This window comes from Natator depressus, chromosome 2, assembly GCF_965152275.1.
Source record: "Natator depressus isolate rNatDep1 chromosome 2, rNatDep2.hap1, whole genome shotgun sequence".
NCBI classification, from domain to species: Eukaryota; Metazoa; Chordata; order Testudines; family Cheloniidae; genus Natator; species Natator depressus.
This window is the reverse complement of record NC_134235.1, coordinates 163771332-163791566: the sequence shown is the minus strand read 5'-3', so window position 1 is coordinate 163791566 and position 20235 is coordinate 163771332. Positions and strand designations below refer to the sequence as shown.

At 39.6% G+C, this 20235-nt stretch overlaps 1 protein-coding gene across 1 annotated transcript in view; it reads left to right on the top strand.

Annotated features, from left to right (window-relative positions):
• Positions 1–20235, top strand: part of ABCA13 (ATP binding cassette subfamily A member 13) — a 291776-nt gene that overhangs the window by 98153 nt on the left and 173388 nt on the right. Inside the window, exons 28-33 of the mRNA XM_074945249.1 lie at positions 5409–5522; positions 8168–8258; positions 13355–13531; positions 16665–16971; positions 17819–17933; positions 19561–19890. Coding sequence (XP_074801350.1) covers positions 5409–5522; positions 8168–8258; positions 13355–13531; positions 16665–16971; positions 17819–17933; positions 19561–19890 — 1134 coding nt within the window. The remainder of the gene's footprint in view (positions 1–5408; positions 5523–8167; positions 8259–13354; positions 13532–16664; positions 16972–17818; positions 17934–19560; positions 19891–20235) is intronic.

Here is a 20235-nt window from a genome sequence, read left to right as displayed (position 1 = left end):
AAAATGAAGAACTTAGTTTGGGTGACAGGCTATATCTCCCTTAGTCTGCTGAGTTGAATATAATTCATTTTAAAACTTTAGGCTGATTTAAAAAAAAAAGGTGCTCTTTTGATTTTTACAGGTGTGAACTGTAAGTGGTGATAAAACTCTGTATGCAGAATTGCATTCTGCTTTACAGTGACACCAAGAATAATGCATTGTAGAGATTTCCAAGTTATTTTGCCAATTAGTATGCCACAGCCACTATCTTAATGGGATCCATGATAAGACAGCTACATCTTTCGGCACATGTTGAATCCTAGTCTAGATCTTAAGTGAAACGAAGTCTACTCAGTAACAGCACTGAGACTGTCAAGTTATCTTCAGTGAGACAATTTTACTTTGTTTTTTTCATCTTCTGTAACTACACAGATTCTATCAGATATTATAGCCCAATAAATCTATTAACATGCTTGGACCTCAGACAGTTCCATCAGCTCATTCAAGATGTCTTGTAAAAATAAATGCTAGACTCACCAAGTTATCAATGATAAATTATCTGTTTATTTGTAAACATGGAACTAGCAGGTAGGTCCCTCCATCAAATCCATCTTTACTGTTCCTGTTGCACAGTCTTATTAATTATCATACCCTATGGAAATTAAGTAAAACTAAATTATTATCAACAAATATCCTAAATATTGGTATTGCGTCCAATCCTGCCGCCTTTACTTAGGCAAAAGTGCCATTGAAGTAGAGGTGCAAGTTTTCCCCTAACATGGACTGCAGGATGGTACCCATTCAACTACTATTCCCCAGGGGTAGCTAGGTACATGCTACAAAGACTGGTAGCATTAAAATCTATTTGCATTTCAGGATAATTTTCATGTTTTGTTTCATAAAATGGAATATCTCATCTCAAGATTACTGACAACCATTCTTACAATAAGTTATTAAATTTGCTTTCTACCTGCGATAAATAAACAATCCTGAGGTTTAAATCAATATTGACCAGTCAAGTTCACACACACAATAAATGACTATGCCGACTGACATCAGCTAAGTTCAATGGAAATTTTTGTTCAATTCTGAGCCAATCAGAAAGCATACATCTCTGATTCTTGATTGGCTCATCAGAGGCAATGTGTCTTTCTTGCCATATTATTGCATCTCCATTTAGGATGATAGTTTAAAGAAAGAGATGTTACATTTAAGAAGTTTATAGCCATTGAAAGATTTTTTTTTCAAATTTTTCCAATTAAAACAGAATTCATGTAACAATACATGAAAACAATTCAGAAGTAAAAGTAAGAAAACAAGTCTGACAAATTCATCCTGTTTTTGGATTCCTGCCACCTTGCTCACAAATCCTTAATATGAAAGGCAAAGCCTTTCTTTATAAATATCAAGCCTTCATAATAAGATAAAGAGGTTCTTATTCTACAACTTTAATTGTCTCATGAAGTTTGGCATTTGAAACATTTGTTTCAACTCCCTTCATAATGAAAAATTATATTACAATGAAATGTTTTAACAGGCTGACAAATAACCTCAAAAGGATGTTTCTAGCTTCACCTTATTCACAAAACTAGGAGGTTTATAAAAGGGTGAGTCTGAAGGCAATACCAGAGAGGACTTTTGGTGGAATTCAAGTCTCCAGCCTTAACCAAAGCTGCTGTCCAGCACATGTTGTGTTCTCGGCCTCTGGCGGTCCTGGGCTGGAGCGTGCTAAGTGTAGATAGGGTTGTCAGGGAGCTATGAAGCGCTAGCAAGTCTTTACTGAGCTTGTGCAAACTGTTTTGTTTCAAAAGGATTTTAACTTGGCTAAATTTGGGGCAGGTTTTCCCAGGGACAGTAAAAGGCATACCCCTGACACAAAGGCCAGCCCCTGCCCAATTTCATGTTCTTGCTCCAGGGCATGGGGAGGCTGTTGAGCTTTTTAAAGGAAAGGTGAACAATTTTTTTTTGACACAGAGGAAATTTTGCCCAACCTTTTTCTAAGAAATAGCTGAACGCTTTTGGCTGACGTTTTCCCCCCAAAAAATCAGCCCCGGGGCAGACACTTGTCATGGAAAATTTCAGCCTAAGTGGTTAAAGTTTGGCAAAGTTATATGGACCTTTAAACAAGGCTTTATAATGGGAATTATCAGGCAGGGGTAGTAATAGGCAGTGCTACGAGCCCCACATATAATACAGCTGTTTTCGTTCTTTAGAAACATCTACTTAGCTCTGAGGAGACTCTCCACTGAACTCTTCCTTCACAATTTTCCAGGTCTTAAAGGCACAATAACCACACACCAGCCAACCAGTTCTTAACGGTCTATACACTTTCTCTGTTAGTTTTTAAGTAGAAAACGGTGAACTGGGACTTAAAGTTTGGGCCTAGTCTAAATTTTTAACCCTTCCTTTATTCTGAATTGAACCTGAATCTTCAGGGTTTATTAAGCTACATATGTCCCAGTGATAAGCATCCCTCTCTACCCACTTTCCTACTTGTAATGAAGCCCTTGTGGCCTCTATCAGAAGATCTTATTCCCAAACTGGCCACCAGCATCTCCTCTCTAAAGACTTAATATTGCCAGAGGGAAATGTAGTTGGCTGCCAGTGGCCATCCTAGCACCTCCTGCACAGCTAGTGTGGGGAGTGGGTCACCAGTGACCTTTTCTGGGTTTTTTTTTTTGCTGCTTAGGCAGGCATCTCCTGTCGCTTTACACTTCCAGAGTTTATCTGAATGTCTTTGTAGAAGGCACTTAAATGGTGCGGGACTGTGCCAAAGTTCTGCACTTTTGACAGGAAGTATTAGAATAAATCTACCCCCAATTCTAATTTGCAACTCAGTGCAGAAGCTCTTTTTTGCTGGGGAATGCTGTACATGACTACCCTACCACCATCATTAGAGCATAATGAAGAAGTCTGGTTCCTAAAAACAGTTATGACGGCTATGATATTAACTTAAGCAAAATTGATATCACAGCATTCTCTAACCTTGAGCTGTAGATTCCTAATCTATTAGGCAAGGGGAAAATAAGACAGATGTTTAAAGATAGTTGAGAGGAAGCATAGTCTAGTGATTTCAGCATGGCAGTGGGACACAAGATTTGGCCCCACAGCAGTGATTTCAGATGGAATATGTTCTTTCAGTTGTTTTTATTTTCCAATCTGTTTGTTATGTTTAACTTTTATTCCTTATTATTTAATCAGGCTTCTTAGCTTGACCAAATACTACACTTAAGATACTTTGAAATACTAGTGATTTCCCCTAATGAGAAGTTGTACATAAACATTTGATTGATGTAGTGCAGATACAGGAATATTCTGAAAGTACCATTAATTAGCTGTGTTATCCATTGCCAGTTTTTTGCATGTTGTATGTAAATATCTGTGTTTTTTAACAGAACCAATGGAAAGTTAATTGCCAAAACCAAACATGAACAAACACTTGCATGTGTGTAAGGGTGGGGCAGGGAAAGGGGCATAATTTTATAGGCTTTGAATAAATCCTAATGTTCAGTAGCCATCAGTCATGGTGGGGTGGTGTATTTCACTAGAAAAAGTGATGCCACAGATCCTGCTGTCTCACCCCGCCTCCCCCGCCCATCAAAATGGCAGTCTAAATTTTAGTCAGGTTTAAATTATCTTTCAGAAGTGTTATCTCTAATAATACTGATTCTTTTCATTTTGGTGTTTGTTCAAGAATCAGCTTACAACTCAGAATGTCTCTCTCCACACACGCATGCCCCTTTTTCGATAATCCCCTCGTATAATCTACCTTTATCATGATAATAATGATCCCTTACAAGCATTAGGACAGAACTGGCCATAGAATGTAATACTTCAACTAATACTTATCTGTATTTCCAGAATGAGCTTAAATCACCATTAGCAACAGTAGCTTAGTGTTTTCTTTATAATAGTTCAATCAAATTTGGAGAGGTAATTATTGTACAGATGTATGTGCATTGATATAACATTAAGACTTCAGTCAGTGGTGTACTCATATATTATAACTCCTATCAATTTCCTGTATCTGTTTTTGCTATTTGCAATCGCATCATCATCAAATTCAACTTTGCTCTCTCTGTCAGGATCAGGCTCTATGAATTGTTCATCTATTATTCCCTAAAACACATGAACACCTCAGTTGTATCACAAAAAAATGATCTCTTGAGCCTATTATTTATACAACTTTTAGAGGTGGTCAAAAAATTTCATTAAGTCATTTTCTGAGGGAAAGTGCAATTTAGTCAAAATTAAAACATTTAGCACCAACATGTACATTTAGATGACATTTTGACAGGTTAAAGTCCAAATGAATTGTTTAACTTTCTCATTTTGTTTGTGTCACAATGCTTCATTTCAATAATATTAGCATGTTTCATTTTGACTTAAATATTTAATTTAAATGTTACATTTAATATTATACCAATTCAACATTACTGAAACAGTGTTTCTGAATAATTTGGGGGGGAATTTCAATGCTAAAATTCTTTCCTAGTTTGTGATTAATTTGCTCATCTTATCAGGTCCCTTCTTTGGTACCCCCTAGTGATATTGGTACGTGATTTCAAACCTAGCTGCAGACACCTTGAGTGATAGTGGAACACACTGAACCTTCTTGTTGACTGGGTCGTATGAAAAGTCAGTCCAGTCACTACTAGATCTGGCTAAATGGGAAAAGTTAATTGATTTGCTGATCCTTTTGTGAATAAAATCATTGAGTCTGAGTCATTGTGACTGTGAAGTCATGTTATTCATGATTCATGTATATTTGGAGAAACCACCCATGTTTGTGAAAACTGAACGTTTACCAGTTTTTACCACAGACTTTCTAAAAATTCACACTAGAATGTGCATTATTCACTATTCTCTCATTCAGAGTCCATCCTTGGGTGAGGGCAGAAGGAAAGAACTTGGCTGCTACCCCCTACAGTCAAATGAGAAGGTCCCTAATTCTGCCTTCTTCCTTACTGGACCTTGCTAGATCTCCCTGACTCAATCAGCACCAAAATTGTCCTCAGGGTTGAAGGAACTGTAGGTTGCATCCAGATATTCCACTTATTCCTCCCAGATAGGCGGTGCTGTGATCAAGAGAGAGGCTTTAATTTGAACCTCTTTTATTTTTTGATTGGCTCTCTCACTAAAGCATTTTGTGGTACCATGTATGAAAGGCAGTATATAAAAATAAATTGTATATTATTACTCTTCATGTGGGAAACATAAACACAGCAGGAAGCCTTTTCTGTGATTTGTTAGTCTCTGAATTTTTGTTTTCCTTTGAAGATGAAAGGAAACACAATGCATTTACTTCTGACAATTAAAGTTGACATGCAGAGGAGTTTCAGGAGATCTGAACCACCCAAGTTGCTCCTGTTTCCACAGGAATTACTGTATGCAGTTTTCATTTCACTTGGCTTCATTTCTTCCTTTAGGCTAATCACACATTTGGTTTTGTGGACAACCTGAAGATTTATTCTGAGGCATGGCTAAGGATGTCTGAGGTTTTTAAGAGCAGTGAAAACTTCCTCATGGTCAATCAGCTCCAGGTTGGTGAATTGTCGATGACTTCCTACTTTCCAATACTATCCACAGGGACAAATAATTGAAGAATTAAAGTAGCCTGTAAAGAAGTGGTAATTCTAGAAATACTAGATCACTATAGGAAATGGAGTTCAGGATCAGCCTTTACAAAGGTCCTGGCTCTCAGGTGGAGGAATTACCAGAAATTCTGCAGGATAGCGGTGGTGGTACAGTCAGCACAGACATATGAGTTTTTCTTATGAGTGGCACTTGAAGACGGTATGTCTGCAACAGTAAACCCTGCTAAAGTTTAGATTATAGATCTACAATGGGGTGATCCTGAAAATCTTTTCAATTTTAAAGTAGCTAAAATGAGTAGTTACCTCCCTGTCTGCAGTATTACCATGTGATATTGGAAATACGATGAATAGTACAATGGCGAACAGTCACTTACCGAAGGCAGCGATTCTCAAACTTTAGCAACCTGAGGACCCCCATTTTGATTTTAAATTTTTGGGGGGCCCCCAAGCCCCTCACTCAGCCCCAGGCCCTACCCCCACTCCACCCCTCCCCCTCCTCTTCCACACCTCTTTCCGCCTCCTCCCCTGAGCGCACTTCATCCCCGCTCCTCACCCTGTCTCCCAGCGCCTCCTGAACGCTGGTGAACAGCTGTTCCCTGGCATGCAGGAGGCGCTGGCAGGGAGAGGGAGGAGTTGTTCAGCGGGGCCCACGGACCCCCGGAGTATGCTTGGGGACCCCTTGGGATCCGCAGACCGCAGTTTGAGAAACGTTAATCTAAGACAATTGGCAAGTTTTTAAATACTCTTTACAGCTTGAACTTGCTTAATTCTCATAATTGTCTCCCCCAATGTAATTGATCAGTTCTCACAGGGACAATGGAAGAAATTTAAAATGCAACAATAGCAGTGACTGCTTAAATGTAGCACCTGGTTAACAGTTCTTCCTGTCTGTTTCCAAGTCATATCTTCTTTCTTTAGTCACTAAAATGTAGTTTTGGCACTTTTTACTCTTCACCATCTGCAGAGCCATTAAGCTGTGGAAGAATAAACTGATGCTCATGCATCAACAATAGAATTGTTAATTAAGATTCAATTAAGGAATGTTACTTGTGATCCCTGAAAGGCCTCGTGGAGCTAATTGTTAGTCCTTTTTCTTGGAAACTGAGCAAATGAGTTGTAGAAATTGAGACAATGAACATGGAAACTGAAGATACTATTTTCCAGATAATATTGTTTGTACGACTGCTAATAATGCAATGCTCCAAAATGTTGTGTTTTACAGAACAAGCAAAAGGAAAGATCTCTTCCCTAGCCAATTTACAATAAATGTATAGATGTGACTCAGTCAGTTGGGGAAACAAGGGGTGAGGAAAGTTAAAGGTGTACAACAATAAGGTTGTATGGTGACCTATTTTAGGCATGTGCATACTTTCATGTATCTGCTAAGTACAAGGGGCCAGAGTCTGATGTTCTTGTTCATGCTGAATAGTACTTTATTCCATGAGTAATCCCACTGAACTCCCATGGAGTATGGAGCTATTATACTGAATCAAGGGGATCAGAATTGGAGAGGAAGTACAATCCAGTGGTTAGGGCACTAGCTTACTAGTCACTGTCAGAGACTGTTTGTATGACCTGGTGCAAGTCACTTAGCCTCAGGTCCCCATCAGTAAAATAGGGATAATAGCACTGCCCTATCTTACAAGAGTGTTGTGAGGACAAATACACTAAAGATTTGTCAGGTGCTTGTCCATAGGAGGGGGTGTTTTTATCAGTGGTTCTTTGGTACCCAAAGCTGTTGGAACCATAAGCATAATCTTTAGTTGCATCTCATTATGAAGTGTATCTGCCATTTTGGAGCCACATTTTCTTCCACGACATACAAACCTGGTGTTAGCTCACTAATGCCATAAATTAGTGACAGCTAAAATGTGGAATGTTGAAGCTGAGTTTATAGAGAGTTTTCTACAGTGGGCATCTTAATTTTTTTAAAAATCTTTTTACTCTTAGTTAAGGTATGTGCAGATGTTAGCGATATTCTCCACTTAACTAACGATTCCTACGTAACATCAGGTTATGAGTTTGGGGTCTTTGTCGTACGTTTGAAAAGGCAGGGTCACACCTTTGGCCGTATTGCATTGAGAGCAATGGCTGAAAGATACCAAATGCCAGTTCATTTCCCAGTAACTCTCAACTCTGATTAGGGCAGCAGTTCCCCAGGGAGAGTTTGAAACAACATGAACAGATTTTTTTTTTAATCCCTTTGCTGATCTTAAACAGCCAGTTAAGAAAACCCTACAATCTCAGTGCTGGTTTAATAATGGAAACAAAAGAAAACAACAAGATGAAGATGATGATGGAAATGTATGGTATGATATATCAATCTGTGATAGGCACTTACTTGGTTCCCATCCATGTAGTATCTAATTGCCTCAGAATCTTCAGTGCATTTCTCCTCGTATTTCCGTGAGGTCATTTTACAGATGAGGAGCTCAGGCACAGATAGTAAGTGACATGCCCAAGGTCACACAGAAGAAATCTATGGCTGAGTAGGGAGATCTGTGACTCTTTGTGTGTGTGTGTATGTAAAAAAAATTCAGCAACTCTGACTATCACAGATGCTATCTTGCAAATCATTTCTCTTACTTTAGGAAGCTCTCCAAAACAGTTTTATAAAGAACTTCATAGAAAGTCACTTGAATATTGATGTGGGGAATCTCATTGGAAAGCTGCAAGAGTATGGTAGGTATATCTGCATATGGACACACAAGATTTATTATCCCCATGACTTTGTGTTTGACTGAAATTTAGCAGTAATAACTCTTGGTTATGATTCACATTGCCCTTACTTAAATAAAAACTAAAAGTGCATTTTACAATGATCTCATTTTAGTTTCAAACATTTTTAATATTGTTTGCTCATTTATCCTTTTGTAAAGAAACACAGTTAATTTTGCTGCATCTTACCTCATGTCCATACAATTAAATTCCATCCATTTCACTAACAGATAAAGATTAATATCTTTAAAATAGAAATTCCCTTATTTTATAAATAATTTGAATCCAGTTCTTTCCCACCTTATGGGCCTGATCCTTTCAAGAGCTGAACACCCACAACTTTTGTTGATCCAAATGAGAGTGGCAAGTGCGGCTGGGTGTAAAACAAGAATTCTGTTTAACAAAAAATTTTGAGGGTCTGAAATTTGTTTCCATTCCAGATTGGAATGAAAATGAGATATTTTGAAATATTTCATGTAAAAACATGAGACACACAGAATAGTCAGTAGCCTAATGGTCAGGGCACTTATCTGAGATGTGGACAACCCAGGTTCAAGGGCCCGCTCAGCCTAATTTTGAGTCCTTTCACTTTCGCTTGTTGGGGCTGATCCATTTGAATAAATAGGAAAATATCCATTGGGTCAGAGAGGAAAACACTGACTGTATAATCTGGTGGTGAGTGCACTCACCTTTCATGTGGGAGACCTAGGTTCAAATCTGACTGGTTTGGAGCACGGACTTTATCCAGGTGAGGGCCTTAACCACTGGCCTATTCTGGGGGGCACCTGTTCCCCTCACTGTCTGGTTATGAACAGAAATTCCAATATGTACCCAAGAAAGTGTTTCAATGAATCGGCATTCTCTGACACCCAAAAGTTTCACTGAAAAATTCTCAACCTGCTCTACTTGCAAGTGCTCATTACCTCTCGGAATCAGGACTGTTTCTCGGCATTTGATTCTGTAGCAGAATCTGCAGAAAAGGTACCTGATTCTGCAAGGTTCTTTGTCCCTCCTCAGAGGTGCTAAATGCCTTCACCTTCAGTGAAGGCCATTGAAAATTTGACTCAGGACCTTACAGGAGTGGCGCTAAGGTAAGTAACAAAGCAGAAAGTAGGTACCAGAAATAGCTATGCAAAGGTTGCTGTCTTAGTATCTGTCAAGGTTCCTTTCCCACTCTGAACTCTAGGGTACGGATGTGGGGACCTGCATGAAAACCTCCTAAGCTTATTCTTACCAGCTTAGGTTAAAAACTTCCCCAAGGTACAAACTTTGCCTTGTCCTTGAACCCTATGCTGCCACCACCAAGCGTGTTAAACAAAGAACAGGGAAAGAGACCACTTGGAGACGTCTTCCCCCAAAATAGCCCTACACCCCCTTTCCTGGGGAAGGCTTGATAAAAATCCTCACCAATTTGTACAGGTGAACACAGACCCAAACCCTTGGATCTTAAGAACAATGAAAAAGCAATCAGGTTCTTAAAAGAAGAATTTTAATTAAAGAAAAGGTAAAAGAATCACCTCTGTAAAATCAGGATGGTAAATACCTTACAGGGTAATCAGATTCAAAACACAGAGAATCCCTCTAGGCAAAACCTTAAGTTACAAAAGGACACAAAAACAGGAATATACATTCCATCCAGCACAGCTTATTTAACCAGCCATTAAACAAAAGGAAATCTAATGCATTTCTAGCTAGATTACTTACTAACTAACAGAAGTTCTGAGACTGCATTCCTGATCTGTTCCCGGCAAAAGCATCACACAGACAGACAGACCCTTTGTTTCCCCCCCCCCTCCCAATTTGAAAGTATCTTGTCTCATCATTTTGGTCAGGTGCCAACGAGGTTATCTTAGCTTCTTAACCCTTTTCAGGTGAAAGGGTTTTGCCTCTGATCAGGAGGGATTTTATAGCACTGTATACAGAAAGGTGGTTACCCTTCCCTTTATTTTTATGAAAATATTGCTAAATTATTTGAGGAAAATGCAGGAGAGGATATTTTATTTAATAAGTTCTGAAACTTCCCCAAGGAATTTACCTTTTTATATATTTAGATGTGTTGGTTCCATGTAAATTATGCAACTTGTGAAATATTGCTTTCACTTACAGAAACATGTAATTATGCAATATTCCAAGCACGTAGCAAGTCAGTTGATATTTCTCATGCTCAAATATTTAAATGATTAAGTTGTAAGAGAAAATTTAAAAAATGATGTATTATTCAAAATAAGGTCTTCTAAAGATCAGCTAGGGGGAAAATCTCTGGTGACATACATGGATGCTTAACCTTGTTAGTGCTAGGTTATTAGTATTAGGAATATTCTAGCCCCTGAGATGCTACAAAACCAATATATATATAGTATTATTTCTTCTGTGCCTTCTTGTTGGGTAAAATAGTAGATATCTGTATGGTATCCCCATCCCTGTTCCATTGCTTGTGTTCCTTCTGAATCCATCCCATTGATACTGGCTTGCCTTCTGCTTCTTAGTGCATCTGTCACTGTCTCGTCTCACAACTGCCTCTCTTCCTGATCCTTGTTCATCCCTTCTTCACTAACAGTGCTGCCTTCCATCCAGATCTGTTTAGTGCATTTCGGCTTCTCTGCCTTCCCATTGCAATACCCGCTGTGCCACCACTTAGGTGCACTGAGTCCCAATCTTATGTTAATGAGTTAATGACTCTTACCAAGTCAACTCATCACCTAATGTTTTTAAGGATTAAACATTCAAATGTTGTTTTTAAAACTTTTAGGAACCTGGAAGCTCACATTGGACTTCCCAGTACCTATTTTTCACTCCTCAAATGTGAATAATTATTCGCTGGGAGATGAGCTAGTTTTGTGGGTGTGTTAGACTTTCCTCACAAGTTTCTGTTAAATCCAATTGCAGTAAGAATTGTTTTGAGTTAAAATTGCCCCGTGCTGTAAACCCATTGTTGTGATTATTCTCTCCAATATAATTAGCACAATCCACAAAAAATTATTTGCAGATCTGAACTCCTCCAAAGTTTGACGATGTTCATACTCCTGGTTTTGGTGGAAGTTCAATTTTAGAGCGAGGCCAGCTGTGAAGTTCCAGATCCAAACATCACTAATGATCGGAGGGCCTCCAGACCAGGGATTTCTGCAGCCCAGCATCTCCCACAATTCTGTTACAACTGAGCTGATCCCATCCACTCTCTGCAGTTTCTGGAGGTGGTTCCAAGCTGCAGCACAAGTGTGTGCTGGCCACACCTCATTCTCCTGCATGCTGCCAGATCTTCTGCTTCCATGGCAGCAGTCAAGTGACAGTTCATTTGCTTCCACCCTTTCCTTCTGCCTTTATGATTTTCTAACCATTTTGGGGCAGTAACAAGCTTTTTTTTTCTTCCAAGCCTCTTTCCTGGTACAGGGTTTGTTCAGTGTTGTCGTCACAGCCACCCAGCACCTCTCCTGCAGTATCTCCCTGCTGAGCTCCTCTGTTGGCAAAGTCCAATAGGTGCTCTGTAGGGGAGGGAGTTTTCCAAGGCTCAATAGAGGGTAAATTATGCCCAGCCTTCCCCCAGTTACCTGAACCTAGCTGGGACAGGCATGTTGGGGCCCCTACCTCCACAAATAGCCATGACTCCACTGAAGAAAATCCAACTAGGGAAGACAGAACAGAAAAGTGACAGGCTCTGAGAAAGAAGAGGGCTTCATCCAGATGAGCCAGGCTGTAAATCCTGGGGTGACCAAGAACCACAGATTAGACCTCAGCAGGGCTGTCACACCCTCCCCCCATCTTAAAATGGGTCTTGAGAACCTTGGGAAGAGTAGCAGCGCTCATGTCTAGCCCCCCTCCTTCCCAATTTGAATTAGGGAGTGCTGATAATGAGACTCCATCTCCTGCTCAGGAGGAGAGGGACCCCAAAGGGGAAGACTTAGATGGAGAGGTTTCTAGGGAGCTCTAGACTCTGCACAAGCCAAGTCACAGAAGATTACACTCTGGTTGCAGCCAGGTAGTAATGCCTGCAAAGCATGCCAAAAGGTCAAAGAAGCCCCAGAAGAATACAAGGGGGAAGAAAAAGTCCAAAAGGTAAACATCCTCTGACTCAGGAGCCTCCTCCTCTTTGGAGGAAGGAGAGCTCTCAGGCTCCAAATCTGAGCAGGACTTGGGATAAATGCAACAAATGTGGTGGTGGGCTTTTTTGTGTGCGTTTGTTTTGTTTTTGTGTCCCCCGCCCCCCCCCCCCCCCGCCCCGCATCCTGAGAAGTTTGCTACCATGAAATTCTCAGCCAGACATCCAAGTCAACAGCCAGGAAACATATATGGTTTTGCCCCTGGATGGTCTCTCCAAGCAAGTCCTGTGCTCCTCTGAGTTCACGGGATCTCTCCTCTTTGAAGAAAAGCTAGATAAGATAGTGGCAGAAAATGCTGCAGAATCAAAGCACGTTGTCCTCTCTCCTCTGAGTATTCTCAGACGGGAGTACAAGCCCGCTTTCAGGCAGACACATCCCTTTCACTCATCCTCCTCACAGAAGTACCAGATGAAGGATACCCAGTTACACCAAGGACAAGGTTTGGAACTGGGCTCAAGTAGAAATTGGAGGACAGGCTTTGTGTTGGCAGCCCCTGCCTTATGACTCTTATGAAGTCCTGTGTGGACTTCAAATCTGACTCGCTCCCCAGATGGAAACTCTTCTGGCTCTCCCATGAGTAGTCACTCTCCTGTACATCTGCTCTCACAAGAGCAAGGGGATGGAATTGGTACCTGTAGGGGTGAATCTGACCCATAAAATTCACTGTTCTTTTATCTCATGGTCAAGGTAATCTTTCCAGAATTGGGATACCCATAGCATTCTCACTGCACTGGAATGGAATGTGAAGTTAGGGAGGGACTTTATGCATCTATGGGATTTAGGAGCATAGTCCTACAACATTGTACTTGTGCTCCTCAATTTCCTAGGCACTTCTGAAAATCTCCCCTTTAAATGATATTTTACAAATAATTTTATGGTTCTACAATACATTTACAAGAAAACATGGCTCTGACCTCTATATGTTGCCTTGAAACCAATAGTTCCCAATGTGTTTACTCTTCTCAGAGTCTATGATGGAGAAAATGCTTCACAACTCGGTGACTGAGCAGATTAACCTATTGGCACATCTCATGGTAAATATCTCCTCCTGTGTGTTACTGGATCGCTTCCAGCATCTTGAATCTGTGGAGAAATTGGAGGCGAAGGCACAAGAACTCATGCAACAAAATAATTTCTTGGCAAGTAAGTATCTCATTTAAAATACGTACTGACAAGAAACCCCTGATTTCATAAAACTATCATTCCCATATTTTCCCTGTTACAAGAGTGCTTCAGCGACGTGGCAGCCAGGAAGACAGGGAGTAATAAACACATAGAAAACACATATGGTAAAACACAATAAAAAAACCCACATTTGCCTGCTAAAATTATAGCTGTGATTCTTGAACACTGTAATGCAAGCAATAAAAACTAGTGATATTGCTATTATAACTGAGGAATCACTACTAAACAAATTCCTGGAGTCAGTTATACCTAATAAATATGATACCAGGAACAACAGATAGTAATATAATATACGCTGGAGGGTAGGGATAGGATACAGAGGGCCCTAGACAAATTAGAGGATTGGTCCAAAAGAAATCTGAAGAGGTTCAACAAGGACAAGTGCAGAGTCCTGCACTTAGGACGGAAGAATCCCATGCACCGCTACAGACTAGGGTCTGAATGGCTCAGCAGCCGTTCTGCAGAAAAGGACCTAGGGGTTACAGTGGACGAGAAGCTGGATATGAGTCAACAGTGTGCCCATGTTGACAAGAAGGCCAATGGCATTTTGGATGTATATGTAGGGGCATTGCCAGCAGATCGAGGGACGTGATCTTTCCCCTCTATTCGACATTGGTGAGGCCTCATCTGGAGTACTGTGTCCAGTTTTGGGCCCCACACTACAAGAAGGATGTGGAAAAATTGGAAAGAGTCCAGCGGAGAGCAACAAAAATGATTAGGGGACTGGAACACATGACTTATGAGGAGAGACTGAGGGAACTGGGATTGTTTAGTCTGCGGAAGAGAAGAATGAGGGGGGATTTGATAGCTCCTTTCAACTACCTGAAAGGGAGTTCCAGAGAGGATGGAGCTAGACTGTTCTCTGTGGTAGCTGATGACAGAACAAGGAGTAATGGTCTCAAGTTGCAGTGGGGGAGGTTTAGGTTAGATATTAGGAAAAACTTCTTCACTAGGAGGATGGTGAAACACTGGAATGAGTTACCTAGGGAGGTGGTGGAATCTCCTTCCTTAGATATTTTTAAGGTCAGGCTTGACAAAGCCCTGGCTGGGATGATTTAGTTGGGGATTGGTCCTGCTTTGAGCAGGGGGTTGGACTAGATGACCTCCTGAGGTCCCTTCCAACCCTGATATTCTATGATTCTGTGATTCTATGAATATACAGCGAGAGTGAAATGAAGCCATAGAATAAAAAGGTTTGAAAACAAAATATACAAAAGAGGCTATTTCGTTGCTTTTTTAAGACAGCATCACCTAGTTTTTCCTCCTCTGATTTTTAAATTTCATATCCTTTGGTGTTGCAGAAGAGAGTTAAGAAAATTAATCTTTGTAGGAAGCCTGTTTGCTTAAGAAGGTAACTTTCAAATCAGCTCATTTACACAGACTAAGTTAATTCTTGAGCAAGTTCTATCATTTCTTCTGTCATGTCTCTGTCCCACCTCCTTGAAATGTCTCCTCCACTGCTGGAAATCTGCCTGTTGTGCTGATAAGGCTGTAAGAGGAAGCAGGAGAACAGTCATTCACCATTGTAGAAATTTCTTTTCCCTGCCTGAACTGTTCCCTCCTGGTACATAGCACTCCCTGGAGAGGAGAATAAAATTCTGGCCCCATTGAAGTCAATAGGTGCTTTGCCAGTGACTTCAATGGGGTAGGTTTTTATCCATTTTTTTTTATTTTTAATTTGTGCATTTGACGAAGTTCCGCACTGAAGGCCCCAGGGCTCCTAGGAGTTATAAGAGAAGTCATGGTAAAGCAGAGATGGGGGTGAGACCAATTAAAATCTAGACACGAGACTAGTACTCAGAAGATCTGGGTCTATTCCCAGTTCTGCCACAGATAACCTGTGTGATCTTGCACATGTTACGTAATCTATCAAAAGTAGGTCCTCCCTTCCCTCAGCGGGGGACCTTCACCTGATAGGTGAGATCTTGCCTTTCCTAAGAGCTGCAAGGTAGAGGTCCTTTGTCTTCCCTGGCTTTCCCACAAGTGAGCTGTTCTGCTACCTTTTAGCTTCCTCTCCAGCCTGTGACTCTCTTGGAGGTGTAGTGGGTAGGGCTGGCTGAGCCCAGAGCAGCTCCTTAATCCTTTGTTGTCAAGTGTGTGATTTGTATATCCCACCACACCTTTTAAAAGAAGACAAGGGCAACTTTTTCTCTTAATCAAGAAGGAAAATATAGCAGAGTAAAAGGGATAGGAGGTACCTAGTCTATTGGTACTCTGTCTGAATTCATCTTACCAGCTTCAGAAAGCAAGTCTGGAGAACAAGTTCTAGAGGACAAAGTACAAGGAAGTTTTTCTTAAGATTTTTTCTAGGCCCACAGAAAAGAGGGTAATTCTAGATCTTAGAAGGCTGAGTACTAAGATAAAATATCAAGCTCTTTAACTGTGTTAACATTAACAGTAAAAGGTGCCTCTGGTACGTTAAAAAAAATGCATTGGGTGATGAATATAGACTTGAAGGATTTCATGTTTCTGTGCTGGAATCCCACCAGTACGAATCTCAGGTTTACAGTACAAGAAAGTAATATACCAATACCACATTCTTTACAAGAAGACAATGTGGCCTTTTTGAAGATGGATGACTGACTATTCATTGGCAGCATCCTAGCAGAAACATAAGACACAGGACATAAAAAAGACAGGGATATAAAATCTGTAGCATTTCCAATTACAGTTGGACAAAATTTTCCAGATGAAAGATTTTTTATTTTTGCTAAAAGAACAAATTCTTGTTGACTGAAACATTTTTTAAATGTGTCAATTTTAACATCATGGTTAAAAAAAATTAAAAAAAAATAAATTTTATTTTGACATTTTCATAATGAAACATTTTGATTTTTTGATTCAAAACATCTTGTTTAGAAATATACCTGAAATATATATATGTTAAAAAGTTTAAACAAAATATTTGGTTTGACCTGAAAATTTTTTTTTAAACTTTTTGGTTTGCCAAAATTTTTTGTTTGGGGTAAAATATAACAATTTTAAAATTTTAAATTTTTTTGGAATGGATAGTGATAAATCAGTTATTTACCCAGTTTTATTTCCAATCCATGAAACACCTTCTTGATTTTGTTTTCCTTTCTTTGATCAGGTATTATATTCAACACCTCAAGTAACAGGAGACGCAGACAAGATTCTGCTAGCCACCTCTCACAACACATTTCATATACAATTAGAACTAGCATTCTGTACAGCATGAGAACAGATCTGATAAAAAACCCAGTGTGGAAATCCCATCCCCAAAACCTGCCAGGTGGTGGGTTCAGATACAATTACATCTTTGTTCCACTTCAAGACATGATTGAAAAAGCCATCATTGCAGTACATGCTGGAGCAGATGCCTCCGAGGCAGAAATACAAGTACAAGCTATGCCATTTCCATGCCACACCAGTGACCTGTAAGTAAACGCCCTGCTTTTGAACCTAGTGCTGCACTCTCAATAGTGCGGTTGTGATCTGACTGAGCTGTATAAAGGGGTTGGGAAGCTGTCAGGTCTTCCTAACTGGTGATTGCCCCATTATGGCATAGAACCAGTGTGGTTGGCTCCTATGCATCTCATTCTGCCATTCCTGGCAGAAAGAATAGAGGGAGAAGAGGATATGGTAAAAGGACGCTGAGAGATTCCTATATGGCAGACAGTCCTCTTTGGGAGCTCTTATCAGCACGTGTACTTTACAGCAGCCCAAAGGATTTTCCAAATTACACTGGGGCTGGAGCTATTTTAGGACTAGCTCAATGATCAGGCAGCAGAAACCAGCTCATGTGCGATTTATCCCCTCTACTATGGATAGCAGAGGCTGAGAATCTGTCTGTTGGTTTGCAAAGTGTTTAGTTTATACAAACAAAAGATAAAAGTAGATAACTGAAATGCAAGCCACTAACACTGGAGCAAAATTTGCCTTGTAAACATAACAGGCACTCTAAATATCTTTATTTGCAATTAGCACCTTACAAAACATTAAAATAATTTGGGACTTTTATTCTTCTTCAATACAAATACAGTGTCACTGTCTTGGAGATACACTTTACAGGTTCCTATATACCGATCCTATATTTTACCATTAAATTATAGTACGTATGTTTAACTAGTAGCAGCAAAGAAAGTATTGTTACTAGACTTGAGTAAAATCATACCCTCAATAATTGTTTTATATATTGTAATATTTTCTGACTATTAAAATATTAACTTTCTACTTTTACATCTTTCTCCTTTGAGTCTTACACGTATATTTTTGCTTGAACAGGTTCTTGAACAATATTGGTTTCTTTTTTCCATTCATAATGATGTTAGCATGGATGGTATCTGTTGCTGGCATGGTCCGAAAACGGGTTTATGAGAGGGAGATTCATCTTGAAGAGGTAACAGTTAGCTGAGCCTTTGATTGTAAAACTGGGTTTAGAGGGGTATACCGAAAATGCACATTAAACTTTAGAAGAGATGGTTTTGTGAACAATAATGCATCTGCTTTGTCTTTCACTCTCTCCTGGGCTCTTAAGCTGAGTTTCAGCTGCCAAATCAGATTCACAGGGGTATTTCTTGGAGTCCAATTGGTCTGCAGAGATTTATCTCTGTTGAAATAAAGGAGAGCAGTGAATGACAGAATTATGAAATTTAAAGCCGAGTACCTTTCTTTGAACCAAGTCTTGCAGATAGAGATCCCAATCTTCCATGGTGCTGAATGCCTTCAATTGCTGTTATGTTTATCCATCCTCAAAGAGCAGCCACATACTTTCATTCAGAATTACCTTTATTTTAGATTAGGAGAACAACAAAAAAAAGAAAATTAGGGTCTCCTTTAGGTACTCTGAACTGAGTAAAAATGGCTGGGGATTTTAGTCTTTAGGTATTCAAAGTACACAGAGAAAACGAAGGCATAACAGTTACAAAGACAAATAATCACAGCTAAAGTTGAAGTCAAGGAGACAAGTTTATGGCACTCAGAAGGTGCTCAGTATTTTGCAGGATCGAGACCTAAAAGCCACATATTTAGATATGGATATAACAGCATTTTAACTCACAAGAATTCAAATGCTATTCTAGGATCTGCTGAAGACTTCCTGTTTGACCTTGAGCAAATCATTTAACATCTCTAGACTTTGGTTTTCCAATGCGTAAAACAGGGCTTATCTACTCTGCAGAGGTGTTTTAAGTATTAACTCACCAATGTTTTCAAGGTGACTTTTGGAAAAACACTAGAGAAATAGTGTATTAGAATCCAAAACAAAGTGGTTTTTTTAGAATGGTGGGCTCAGATGCATGTGACAATTATTTCTGGCCATATGAGCAATGTTAAATCTGAGAGTTTCACGAATGTATGCAAAAGATTAGTTCATGGTGAAAATTTGTCCTTTTTTCCTATCACCTTTGCAAAATTTTGTGATAGGCAAAATTGTAAATTTCCCCAAATTTACTTCTGGATGAGAAATAGCACATTTTCTCTTCAGAAATTGCCTTTAAGTTCAGAAAGAAAACAGCAAAAATAAAGGAAAGGTTGTGTTTCATATTTTTACAATATTCTATTTTTTTTTTGCATAGCACTTTTAGTCTGTGTCTGATAATCATTCATAGTCGTCCATTATTTTTATGGTTATAGTGCTTTTATATTACTACTGTTATTTTATACTAATGACATAGATGTATACGGCACTTGAAAGAATAAAGGTGGATTCTCTACCCATGAGAGGTTACAATATAAATGTCTGATCCTGCAAACGCTTGCTTATGAATGTGCATAGTCCCTTTGGAGTCAATAGGGTTACTCATATGCATTATGCTCAAAAGCAAGCGTCTACAGAATTGGGCCTTAAATTAAGATGAGAACAACAGAAGGCGTTAACAGCACATGGAGAGAGTGGGAAAAGTATAACACAGGGGTAAGGATAATAGGATTACGTGGTCACTTGGGAGGCGAGTGCATATCTCTTGATGGTTAATTTTTTTAAAAAAAGTTGTGACTAATTATAAAATGTGTCTCTGCTCTTGTAGTATATGAAGACAATGGGTGTGAATCCTGCCATTCACTTCCTAGCTTGGTTTCTGGAGAATGTCATTGTGCTCACTATAAGCAGTTGTGCTCTGGTCATCATTTTAAAAGTGAGCGGCATCATTGTGTACAGCGATGGCTTCCTAGTCTTCCTCTTCCTCCTCGATTTTGGAGTTGCGGTTGTTATGCTAAGCTACCTCCTGGGTGCATTTTTTAGCAGTGCCAATACAGCAGCTCTCTGTGCCAGCCTTATATATGTGATCAGCTTTTTACCTTACATAGTTTTGTTGGTCCTGGAGAACCAACTTAGCTTTGCCCTCCAGATCATTACAGTAAGTATTTCTTTTTAAAAACTGTTGATTGATTCATTTCCATAATTATGTGACCTTTAGCAAATCCCGTCATTATCCTGTCCAGATGTTCCTACTTTGCTCTTACATCTCACTGAAATTGCATGGCTTTCCTAGATAGAAAACCAGTCGAGAAATACAGCTTTGAACACAACAGAGTGGAATCTAAAATGAATGTTCAAGAAATTGGCAGAACCCTATGGAAACCATAAGGCTCCATATTTCCAATGCACATGCATGATACATTCTTACCAAAAAAAGAATAGTTTGGAAAATTAATGTGCTCTCAAATAGTGGTTGGCATCCCATTATAGGATTAGTGGTTAT